The sequence below is a fragment of the Alosa sapidissima genome, chromosome 9 (genome assembly GCF_018492685.1).
Source record: "Alosa sapidissima isolate fAloSap1 chromosome 9, fAloSap1.pri, whole genome shotgun sequence".
Lineage (NCBI taxonomy): Eukaryota > Metazoa > Chordata > Actinopteri > Clupeiformes > Clupeidae > Alosa > Alosa sapidissima.
The window spans coordinates 9,589,912-9,602,706 of NC_055965.1; the positions used below are offsets into that span (position 1 = coordinate 9,589,912).

At 43.6% G+C, this 12,795-nt stretch overlaps 1 protein-coding gene across 1 annotated transcript; it reads right to left on the minus strand.

The window, feature by feature from the left end:
* Positions 1-3,186: 3,186 nt before the first annotated feature.
* On the minus strand, positions 3,187-12,541 carry LOC121718025 (syntaxin-10). The gene is made up of 8 exons (XM_042102776.1): positions 12,396-12,541; positions 11,122-11,291; positions 10,187-10,281; positions 9,244-9,306; positions 8,923-9,024; positions 8,437-8,543; positions 6,322-6,416; positions 3,187-5,887 (listed from the first exon to the last, which is right to left on the minus strand). The coding sequence occupies exons 1-8, from the start codon at positions 12,428-12,430 to the stop codon at positions 5,811-5,813; spliced, it is 744 nt and encodes a 247-aa protein (XP_041958710.1). The 5' UTR covers positions 12,431-12,541; the 3' UTR covers positions 3,187-5,810.
* Between the last annotated feature and the right edge of the window lie 254 nt (positions 12,542-12,795).

Sequence of the window (12,795 nt, forward strand, 5' to 3'; positions counted from 1 at the left end):
GGGTCATGCGAGGTGCCACGTCAGTCCAGCAGGGGGCAGCACAGCCCCACCTCCCCTTGAAGGTGGCTCTCTGCCTATGGAGAAGCTGGCCTCTCCACTGGTCTGGGGTCATAGTAGCCCCACTGTTTGACCAGATTTGAGAGAGGCAAGGAACGGTTTCTGGAGGATGGACCTCTAGACTGTAGAAAAGCACAGAAAAAAACCCAAGCACCTGATAATTTAAAAAATTATATTTTTGTTTTTCTCGTTTTTGTTTTGACACCAAATTCCCTACACCCCCCCCCCCTCCAAAAAATAAATAATTATCCTGGTTTGAATGAGTTTGCCAAATGCCAATGACCCCATTGGGTTTTTCTAATGTAAATTCTACGGCCAGTGTCTACTACCTGCTGCACACAGTGTCCTGAGGCAAGTTGGTTTGCATGGTACCATGCAAGCAAGAGTGTTAAAGGAATCACTATTTAAAAATAATTATAATAATTAAAAAAAAAAAACTTATGGGAGAGAAAATTTAATATGGATATCGCAAATAAACACTTTGTATTAAGATATTTTTTAAACTTTTAGTATTTTTTTTTTTTTTAGAATGCCATTGTAATGTAAAGGAGATGACAGAGCGGATAGGTTATTGGGGTGTAGGTAGGGCTCTGGGAAAGCACAGATGTTATCGGACAGAAGGAGACTTGTAATTCTGAATGAGCTGATGCTCCTGTATCTTGAGAAACCTTTTGTCTTGTGTCTTCATTTTTCTAAAAAAAAAAAAAAAAAAAAATACAATACAAAAAAGAAACTAAAACCTTGTCACCTTTTCTCTCTCTCTCTCACACACACACACACACACACACACACACAGATGGAGAGAGAGGAAGTTTTTGAATAGAAACATAAGCACCTTCGGGTGAGTGCCCACAGATGTGGGCCAGTACCTCGGCACCTTTCTGTCTGATCTCTCCCAAGCTGTCGTGTGTGCAGACGGTGTCAGAAGTGGGGTTCGATTACTACCGGGAATGGGGAAACTGACTGACTGCTTTTGTTATTTGTTTTGCTAATTTCCTTTTATACAATGATGATTATTGTGTTTTCTTCTTATTTTCTTTTTGTAACCTCGTTGTAAAAAAAATCCCACTACGCCCATCATCCGATGTGGGTGCAGTAGGCCTAAGTGGTGTGGACACCAAGGTGCAGATTTGTTTTTGGAGAGAGTGCAGAGGAAGGGAATTGTTATATCCTCCTCAAGAAATGGGGGGGGGGGGGGGGTTCTCAATGCATCATTGCAAAGTAAAGCGGAAGACTTGAGGTGTGGATGGAGAGGTGATGAACCAAGTTTGGTGTTTTTTTTTGTTTTTTTTTCTTCTTTATTTTGCTTTCAGAAAAGACAAAATGACAAAAAAATGTGTCCCTGTCTGTATTCTCCATCTGACCTTCTCCTCCTTCATCCCCAATCTCTCGCTTCCTTAAAACCCTTCTGCACTGCAGCCTGATACTCTTTGTATGTTTTCCCCTATACGCGCTCCAGACATGTGTGCATTTCGCTAACGGCAACCTTGTAGACTTCTGTCCAGTCATACGACACGTTATCCTGCTTTTTTCTTCCGGGGGCCTTCCTGACCACACCAGAGACATCGGCCTGAGGGCACTGAAACACTCACGATATATATACATACACACACACACGCACGCACGCACGCACGCACACACACCTACGCAGGAGCTATGTGTGTGTGTGTGGACCTACCTCCCACTACCCCCTCTGCCACTTGGACAGTCCTCAACAAGCTCCCTGCTTCCTCTTCAGTCAGATAACGGCCATCAGAAAGATAAGACCTTAATAAACCTCCTCACCTGATGGTGCTGCTGCTGCTGCTGCTGCTCTACAGCGACATTTCTCCTAGGGTTAGTTTCTTTCTACTTTCTACTTTGTGTCAAACAAAGACTCCCCTCAATCCGAAGTTTACAGTTTTAAAGGTTTTTAAACTTGAGGGGAAAAAACAAAAAAAAAAAAAAAAAAAATGTAGAGTGGGCCAGTGTGAGTGTGAAAGTGAGGGGGGAGTGTTACCTCAAATATTTAGGGCAGAGGGACTGTGTCGCTACGGCAACAGAGAGGGCTTCATCTCTTGCTTAGCGATGTCTCTGGTGTGGTCTGGGCTCCTTCGACCTGTCTCTCTCTCCCCCACACTATAAATATATATATAAATATACATATATATATATATACACTGTACATTATACATAGAAGCACTAATGAAGTTTGATTGTTAGTTGTGCACTCACAAGCATGAGGTATTTAAAAAAAGAAACAACCTTACCCTTCCCCTGAATCGCTTTTTACTTTAATGGGGAGGGGGGATCAAATGCAGTAGTGTCTACTGATGTCAAAGACCCACCCCAACACCCCCCCCCCCTTCTCCTGTCATTAACCCGTGTCCCGATCCCCAGGTACATGCCAGTGTTTATTCTGTGTTCCAAGTGCCAATAACTTTGTGAATTCCTTACTGTGACCCAATAATAAGAAATTATAATTGCACATTAACTACTGTAAAAAAAAGTGGGGAAAAGGTAAAAAATCTGAATATCTTAATAAAAAGGTTTGTAACAAATAACAGCCTTGGTTGTCAGTTCCTGTCTGTGCTACACCACAGTAACAGCAGCATTTCATTCTGCTCCATCCATCACACAATCATCACATGTGCTGAGTGTGTTTCACTAATTCACGGATTGGGATAAATGCAGAGACCAAATTTCCCTCACGGGATCAAAAGAGTAGGCTATATATATTATATACTTATATACTATACTTATACAACCCTGTTAATCAAACTCATCCGTCACGTGGCTCACTCAGGTCAGTTCAGCAATAGTTAATTCAGCATGTTCCCATATTGAGCAGGCAAAGCACAGAGTTGTAACTAGAACGCCGTTGTTCTGTTTCGCTTATTTGATTACTGCAGCAAAGCTTCTGCATCAACCATACAGGCATCTCCACACTGGCCCTTACACACACACACACACACGACGGCGTAAAGGTAGCCTACAACCTAGAAAAATTATGATCTTCAGGCAGTGTTAGTCTTGTTGTTCGAGATCTGACGGAAGTGGAACAGCACAAGGTTGTGTACTCGACCCCTCGGTTGTTCCCGTGAGTTAGGAACTGAACTCGAGTTGCTCCAGACAAATGAAAAGGACCCATTAAAAGCCATGTTTTTGTTTATTATGACAAGTCCACCCAGTTTCACAACAAATGACAAATGTTCCAAATACAGTCTTTACATTTACAAAAGGGTATATAGCACAATTTTTGTACAATTCCTCCTTATAATCTCAGTAACATATTGAAATGGATTGTTAACTAGGGAGGCAGTGGAGCAGAAGAAAAAAAACGCTGTTTAGCCGTATGTAGCATCAACGGAAGCAGTAGCAAGTGTGCCAAACAGTAAATAAAGGCAATTAAATATCTCCCATCAAGAACTCTTTAAAAATCTCCCATCAGGAACTCTTTAAAAATCCAAGCAGCTTTCCTATAAGTAGTGCATGCTGCCGACAGTTCTCCACCAGCAAGCCAAATACAGTTTAGCAGTTGAAAAGGCTCTTGCGTTTGTGGAACTCATTTTATGAATACACCATGCTCTGTGACTGAAGGACAAATCCATGGGTAGGCTGGATCAAGGTACAAGTTCATTAACTGAGTTTCAATTGCTGGATTGTACCTTGTGCCCTTGAAAACTCCAGCACTACCATGGTGATGAAAGATGCCTGGCGTGGGACAGAAGGGGTACAGAACAGGCTAGGTAGACACGAATGCCCACTGTAGGTGAGCAAATGAACGCAGAAAAAAAAACCCCCACACAATCACACAGAGGCATTTTGTCACAGCCTGAGTACATTCTCTTCTGATGGACTGGCAGGCTAACAGTATGATATGATAAACACAGACCACTGGCACAGGGTGTTGGTGACATGAAGGAGACATCATATCTTGGCCACGTGAACACAGACTTCCTGTTTCTTTAGCGACTATCCACAGGCAGTGGAGCTTATTGTTGTACACATAGGAATTTCCTGTCAGGAGTTCTGTAAGGACTGGGCAAGTCCAGGCATGAGATAGTGGCCTTCTGCTTAGATTAAAAAAATATGTCAATTATAAAGTCAATGGGGGTGATAACCTGTTCCTAAAATAAACATAACAATAAAATAAAAAATAAAAAAACCACACACACACACACACAACAACACTGTTCACACCTGCAACTCAAACTATGAGATACTGACATGGCCAAATCAGATAACTTTAAAGGCCTTTAAAGCGCCTGAAAAGAACAATAGTAGGAACGGGAACATGGCACCATCGCCCTTCTCCCCCTCAGTGGCCACTCTAGGCCCAGGGATCAGAGGAACACAGAGGGCTGCTTCTTACTGTATAGTCTTGCTGTATATTCGATTAACAGGCACCTTCTCTGGCATCACTGTTATGATGCATTTTTGTTTGTTTGGTTTTTAGTTGTTTGTTTTTTAGTAGTGGGGCTCTTAGAGGCAAAAACTAAATAGCAAGGCCAGCTGTGACACACTGACACGCGCACACACACACACACACACACACACACACACACACACACACACATCAGAAATGTGTTCGAGAAATCATTGATGTTAGTAAATATTACGCGTATATAAAAGTCTGCACTCCCGCTGTTAGAAATTGAGCAATTCAAATCAATGAAAATATAACACAATGTTTATACAGTATGAAATAATTTGGCAAGGAGTCATATTTCAGGGGTTATCAAACAGGGGCATAATATGTTAAGGCATGGTCTGACCAACAATGACACAAATGGGTCTGAATAAAAGGGCCAGGAAACGTGGATAGAAGATGTTTCTTAATACTATGTCCTACCATGCTACTCCACGCAGGATAGCTTGACATTGATGAAATGTGCTTTAACTCTCAAGCTGTCCCTTACCTGGCAATGCTCAATCAGAGCTGCACAAAACCGTACCTGAGGTGAAGGCCTTTTAAAAAAAAAAATAAACAACAAACAAACAATTGCATTACCTTTCTTCTCTCAAAGAAGCAAGTTGTTTCAACAACACAAAATTCTCCATGATGGGGCATGGGGTCAGTTTAAGTTTACACCAGAAATAAACACTAGAGGGAGCCGGCAGCCAATTGTGCTTGTGTTGCCAGGCCATCGAGCAGCCTCACGAGTACAGACAGCAGGCACTATAAGCACAAACTATGCAGAGGACAGGAAGGACACAAAGCCCACGGCATTCTTCAGCTCAGTGATACAATCCATGGAGTGAAGTGTTTCAGATTTGTGCATGTCTTACTTGGTGCACTGCTAACAGGAGACATATATTTAAGGCAACACTGACTCCCAGTACCGCTTTCTGTGTGGCAGGTACCAGTCTTTAAAATACAAGTTATTTTAGGCCTGGATTTTTAAAAATAAGGACATTTAAGGACAATAACCTAGTGAATCTATTCAAGTCCAGCTGTTGCTCACTCTTGAGGAATCCGTCACAAGCCATGTTCAAGAGTTATTCCAGAACCAGAGAAAGGGAGGGAGGCAGGAAGTTAAGGAAAAAAATATATAACACCTCTCTCTCTCTCTCTCCATCTCTCTCTCTCTCTCTCCCTCCTCTGTTCTAGAGGTTCAGACAGAGGAGGAAAAGCGTGAGAAGAGGAGAAAGGGTTCTTGAAGGTTCTTCTCTCACTCTTCCTCACTCCTCATCCTCTCCGCTGTCCTCGGGGTCATGGGCAGGAAATGGCTGATGTGGCCGAGACAACATTCGAGACGGAGCGCCAGCTCTCATAGAGCGAATAAGAGGATGAGCACCACCAGGATGATGGTGACGAGGGCGCCGATGGCACACCACTGCCGCCGACCTGAAAGACAGGACGCGCCACATCTGGTCAAACACCTGGTCAAACCCCGGAGTCTCTGGTCCCAAAACACTGTGTGTGAGTGTGTGAACTGTGGGAGTGTTTACTAAACTGCAATCAGTCTAGAGGATTTAATGGTACCCAGATCAAAGATTTAAAACTAAAATTGATGGTTAAGTTCTCTAACACTCACTTCATCAAAATACAGTAAACAGGACTTACTAAAAAAACAAAACTACTTTCAAGGATGTTTATTGGCAACAGATCACCCACATTTTATACTGTAAACATGCAATCCAGTGAAAGCATTGAAAACAGTGACATCATCACAAATGAGGGCTTCCTGTTTGTGCATGTGAGCATGTGTATGTGTGTGTGTGAATGTGTGTGTGTTGTGGGTGGCAGGGGGGCATACGAGTTAAGCAACACAAACTTACTACTGGTCATGTGAGACACCTTCTCCATTTTCTTCAACACCGAGTCCATCCTCGAACCTGTCTGGTCCATCTCCTCACTGAACTCTCCTAACATACTGCAGGAGTGCACAGAGAGAGAGAGAGAGAGAGAGAGAGAGAGAGAGAGAGAGAGAGAGAGAGAGAGAGAGAGAGAGAGAGAGAGAGAGAGAATAAGAAGGAATGAAAAGATAAAGTGTGAAAATTATAAAGTGTGAATGAGAGATTGTGTACCACATCCTCTTGACTTGAAACTGAACATTCAACTGAACATTCGACAGCAGTGAGCCACAAGACACCCGACACCATCAGTGCCAATACAGTGTGGGCTTCCTGCACTGCCACTAGCGTTTTAAAACAGGGTGGTTGAAATGTTGAAATGCTAAAACACAGCCAGCGCTATCACCTCCCTGGGCTCAGGATAAACACAGTAGGTCATCTTTTTCAAAACACACGCATAAACTTCTAAAAAATAATACAAACAAACAATGATAACACATAACATTGAGATGTTCGCCAGATATTCATCCCACTGTTTAAATATCGTCCCCACACATGATTGTCTTTATATGTTGCCTGTGTTCACAAACTAGCTAGAGGACACCAAATAACAGCAAAGCTAATCAGGGTTCCCTAGCAAGCTAACCACTGTGTTTTGGTAATAATATATTCATCATGCTGCGGAGGGTGTTCCTACTACGTTTGCCTGAGTACCTAAATAAGGGACAACATAATTACCTGTACAAGTACCAAAATGCCTAAATATGGCACAGTATAATTATCTGATTCAGGCCTTTGTTTATTTCTCGAGATCAGAAGCAGCTCTGTTTAGCCTGGCGAGCCTGACCCACATTAAAATGTAGGGTCTGGGCACTCACCGTTCGCAGTGCTCAGTCCGAGGGGCGGGATAATCAGTTGTCTTTCAAATTCCCTCTGCCCGCAATAGGACGCAATAGGATATTTGTTTTCAAGTAGCAGGGAATTCAAGCCAAACCGTTGCAACTCTGCCATCAATCATTATGTTAAGCCCACCAAACGACTCTATACACGATTTCAAAGGCCTGATTAAGTTTCGATTTCTGGAGCTCACAAGCCAACGGAGAGTTCCTAGACTAGCCCTGGCAGCAAATGTAATTTGCTGCCGCTAGGGGCGCGTCTAGATTTCTAGGCTAAGCTATGTTTGCAGTAACACAGCATTCTCTCCCGGTCAGGGTGAGGCTAGCTATAATACCAAGACTACTGAGTCACTGGAGCAGTCACAATGCATTGTTGAACTCAGTGGCGGCAGACAATCAGTGAAACTGGTCTGAAAATCATCAAGAGTCTTTAGAAGAAAAAACAAACACAGTAGATTCCGTCACTCGTGGAGCCACGCGACATGTCTCAACTTGGCTCCCTCTGAAGGAGCGCCCTACTTGAGACGTGGCCAACTGTCTGCCTATCCCGGCGTTCCCGACTGACCTCTGCAGATCCCATGACTCAACGTTAGGGTTACGTTGTTAGTCACAAAGTATTCCATGTAACCACAGATGAGCAGGACAGCACGTGATGGCATGTCCAAACATGCTGGCCTGTCTCAGCATAACAGAACACAACATGACAAAGTGCCCCTTCATTCCTCCCACCCCGAAATGGCTTGCAGTGAGCTTTGGCCTGCGCCAGTGGTGAAACAGCTGAGGCATCAAGTCCTTCTTCCAACAGCCTATTGGCCACTTGGCTCTTATCTTGTCTATTCTCCCTTTCAAAAGATGTTTAATGACAAGTGCTTGTATCATCTAGAGCGTGACCCAAACTGATTGAAAACGGAGAGGTCTCCACACATCGCTTTAGCTGGCCCTGTGCCCTGTTGAATTCCCTTGGGAAAAGGGCTCTTATGGGTGTAACAGGAATTAGTTAGTTCCTCTAAGACCTGCAGAGACATGTCCCCGTTGAGATATACATAGCCAGACTGAGCAAGCGATGTGAAGTGTGCTTTTGACATCATAATTGTTTTCGTTAGGGAAAACATTTTGTGTGTACTGTACAGCCCAAGTGTATGTAGCATATTCAGCTGAACATAAGCTGAAATCAGTGCTGAGGGGGGGCGTGTGAAAAACTCACACAGCCTGATCATCCAACTCGTCTCCGATGCGTCCCGACATGTCCTTCAGCACACGGATGCTGCCTGTCACCAGCTCCAAATGCTCGTCCTGATCCTGCATTATCAACTGGGGGAGGGGGTGGGTGGGTGGGGGGGTGTTCACCTAGGGTTAGGCTTACCAAAAGTATTCACAAAAATAGTATTCAACAATACAGTCTTAACAAAATAATAATAAAATAGCGTCTTCAGTCACGCACTGTATAGTTCATGAAGCCAGACAGAGGGCTGGGTCACCAGTGCTGCACCCACTAATACTTTCCAACCTTAACCATGATGTCTGTAGGGTTGTACAATCTGTATGTGGATATTACACACTGTAAGGTGTGTGTGTGTGTGTGTGTGTGTGTGTGTGTAAGAAAGAGAGAGCATTATTTTATGTCCACAAGTACACAATAGTGGTGAATGATTTAGCGTGAGACTGACTGGACACGGTTTGAGTGGTTCACCTGCTGCTGCTCCTGCTGCTCCTGGATGTAGCGGGAGTTGGCCGACACCAGGTGCGGCTCCAGACTAGTGTAGCGCTCCTGAGACGGGGCCGCCATCAGCGCCTGGGGGACGCAGCTATTAACAACATGCCTGTGCATACGCTACACACACGTGCGGGTCTGTGTGTGTCTGTGTGTGTGTGTGTGTGAAAGAAAAAGAGTGTATATGTTTGATAAAAAGAGACAGTGTGTGTTTGTGTTTATTAGAGATAGACAGAGAGAGAGACAGAAAGAGAGAAAGAAAAAAAGAGAGAGAGAGAGATTGTACATGTGAATACTGACCTCTCTGTTCTTCTTCTCTGCTTGTGCCACAGCCGAGGGGCTGGAGAGCTGCTCCTTCATCTCCTGAAAACACACAAACAAACCAGTATGACATACAACACTAAACAACAACAACAACAACAACACACTGCTGTAGCTTCAATCACCATGGCTTGCTTTGGCCTGAGACATCTGCATTCAAGGTCAGAAACCAAGTCAATGAGATAAACAGTATATTATTGGGCTTTCCATGGAATGTAAAGCTGTGAGGAGTTTTGGTGCAGAACAGCGGGAAAGCTGAAAGGAATGCAAAACCTTTGACACTTAAAGAACCAAACCAAAACTAGATGATGAATTTCAATTTGAACCAAGATTAGTAGACACCACTACTGGTATGTTTCACAGACTGAACAAGCAGCGGAACTGACACAGGACAGGAAAGCTTGAGGTTGAGCTCAATGGTGACAATGGTCTCAGTAAGTGGGTCAGGGCGGTAGTCTTGCATAAACAACCGCCTCAGAGCAGCGATGAACGAGTCAACAGTGGCTTTCTGAAACTTTCTGGTCTGTGAATGACGCCTCTAATTTCACATGACATCTTCAGGGCTATTGCAAGGGGTATTTCTGGGCCTGTACTTATGGGAACCTTTTGAAACCGTTATTTTTAAATATCTATTTTCAAATCTTAAATGGCCTGGCCCACACTTCAATGGAGGCACAGTGCCTGAGAAATTTAAAGGGGGATGTTCTGTGTTCTAAGTTTTTAGTTTAAAACATTTCAAAATGACTGATAAATAGCTACAGAATATGACAAAATCACTGTTTTGATGTAATGTCCAAAACATCCATGCTCTGTGTTGCCAGCAAGAATTCTACATATAGCCCCTTTAAGCTCTGCATTTTCCTTTGGGGGAGTTCCTGGTCCCCAGCCAGTGAGTTCTGGTTCCCACCCAAGGGTTCCTCACCTGAACCGACTGCCGGGTTCTCTCCACAAAGTCCCTCCTCTCCTGCAGCTCGTTCTCTCCCAGACGGAACTTTCCGGGGTTGGACTCGACAATGCCTGAGGCAGCGGTCAAGGCTGACAATGTTTTTGTTTGTTTCATGGACATGTTTTTGCTGTAAACATTCAATGTCAAACTCTCTGCTGCATGTGGCTTTCCCTCGATAATCCCCCTGTTGGGTCCTAACACTCTGGTTTGAACACTCTATGCGTTCCCAAGTAAATTTTGGCCTTTAAAGGGCAAGACCCATGAGCATTAACAGATAAGAGCATGACACTCTGGAGCTGCCTTCACTTCTACAACAAAGTTTAAGAAAACAAGTTAAGTTATTGTTTAACTAAATGATTCACATAGCTTAAGAGGTACCCCTTACCTAGAACAACGAGAGCCTAAATCATAAAACCATTGTGTGATTTTGCATAAAGCAAAGGGTGTTTTTCTAGCAGTCGTAACTTCCTCTCCTTCTTTTAACCATACACTAAATATCATCAGCACAACCCTCACTGACAATCGTAAGAACATGAATGGCCAGGTCATGGCGTGCTACTCTAATCTCTATGTTTTCCTTTCTCTCTCTAAATACTAGGCTTCTCTCAAATATGACCTTCAAAAAAAAAAAAAACACATCGGACTAATGCTCAGTCCTGCCCCCTCATACAATCACAGACACATATTTTTGCCACAACAGACACAGGCACGCACGCACCCATGCACGCACCCAAGCGCGCGCACACACACACACACACACTCCTCTCCCTCACATACTTAATTTTCCAAAGCATTCACATACACACAATCCCACACACTTCAACTCTTTTTTAACAGACACATTCTCTCTGACAGACACACAGACACACACACACACACACACAGTCTTTCTGTCTTGGCTGTGTGGATACTGATGGTCTCGTGCAGGTCCTCCAGGTCCCAGTCGATGGCTCGCAGGCAGTTGCGCAGCTCGTTGGTGCTCCAGTCCAGCTCATCCCTGCTGACCGGGGTGCCCTCCTGCAGCAGCTCCTCCCAGCGCTCAAACAGGCCCCTCGCCCGCGACAGGGCCTTCTGCACCTCCCTGAGTGCGCACACACACAGACAGAAAGGTCACACACATACACGCACGCACGCACGCACAGACACACAGACAGACAGACCAGACACATATACAAGGTCAGGTTATGCACACAGGTGCATGTGCACACACAGGTCATTCTATTGATCAATATGGCTATATTAGACATAGAAGTGTACTTCACTAGAAAAGTTACATGGTCTCATTTCAAAACATTCTCATTTTAATGCATCCACTTTTCAAAAAGCTACAGACACTGCTTATACTATTTAAGTAATATGTAGCATATGTTGAATGATGCTATGCATTTGCTTAAACTAAATATGTAGTTATAGGTTAATAGCGTGCAAACGTTCAACGTTATTCTCCACAGCTTAAATGTTTGTTACACAATTTCTACTAACTGTAAACAACGCCTAGCGTTAGCCAGCGAAAGTGAAGCAACGTGTTAAAATGTGACAAATGCATCAACCAATTGTGTCAAGAGTTTCCAGTGATTTCAAGCAACACTGCAGACTCAGCTAATGATAAACGCAAAACCACAGCTTCATCGGCACCCAAGAGTGCACTTCAAGAAATCCAAGGTCGTGGCCAGTTCTAGGAAAATGGATGGATTTCGCTGTAGTATCACCCAAACACGACCCAAACACCGCCACGCAGTCTCTGTGTACTTCACACTCCTGTGCTATATCACAGCAGTCTGTTATCAGCTCTAGGGGCGCAGCGCAGCTGCTGTGATACAACTAAAAAGCTAACTTCCCAAGACATTCCATTGAGTCTCAAAAGACAATAAATCGGCCAAATGGAGTTTTAACTTGCAAATATACTCTCTTTACACCATACAATGGACTATTTGGCCTGTTAAATTACTGAAATTGCATAGACTACAGCAAGATAAGGGGTAACGTTAATCAGCAAGACTACCCAGAATAGCTTTAGCTTTGTATGCTAACAAGCTAATGTTAATGTTACCTGACAGAGCACGCGAAACGGCGTCGACGCTAAATGCCCGATGAAAATGTATCCAGTTGACAGACATGCAGCTGTCATTAAATCAAAATAAATATATTTCTTTGTCATTCCGCGGGAGATACTGTATCTGCTCACCCTTTCACCACGAAGAACGGGTCCTCCATCGACATGTTGCCTCTTTCCTGACAGGAACTGTAACAGTTGCTGTGCCTGCCCACCGCCAGCCCACTGCGTACATGCGTAACTCCTGGTCATCAATCACGTGACAAGTTAAAGCACTTTCTCCTTTATCACATGGCAACATTGTATTTTTCAAGGAACTGCATGAAACAAATGAACAAAAACAAAACCTTACAGAGTAGCCACATTTTGATACAGGATAAAGACAAGAAACAATTGTTTTTAGCAAACAATTAAACTTTATTAAAAAGTGTGTTTGATATTAATCTTGGGAGAGCTTTTTGCCTTTATCCATCATGAAATGTTTCTTGTGTGACACCGTGGTAATGAAAAACCTTTTTATAGCCCATCAATA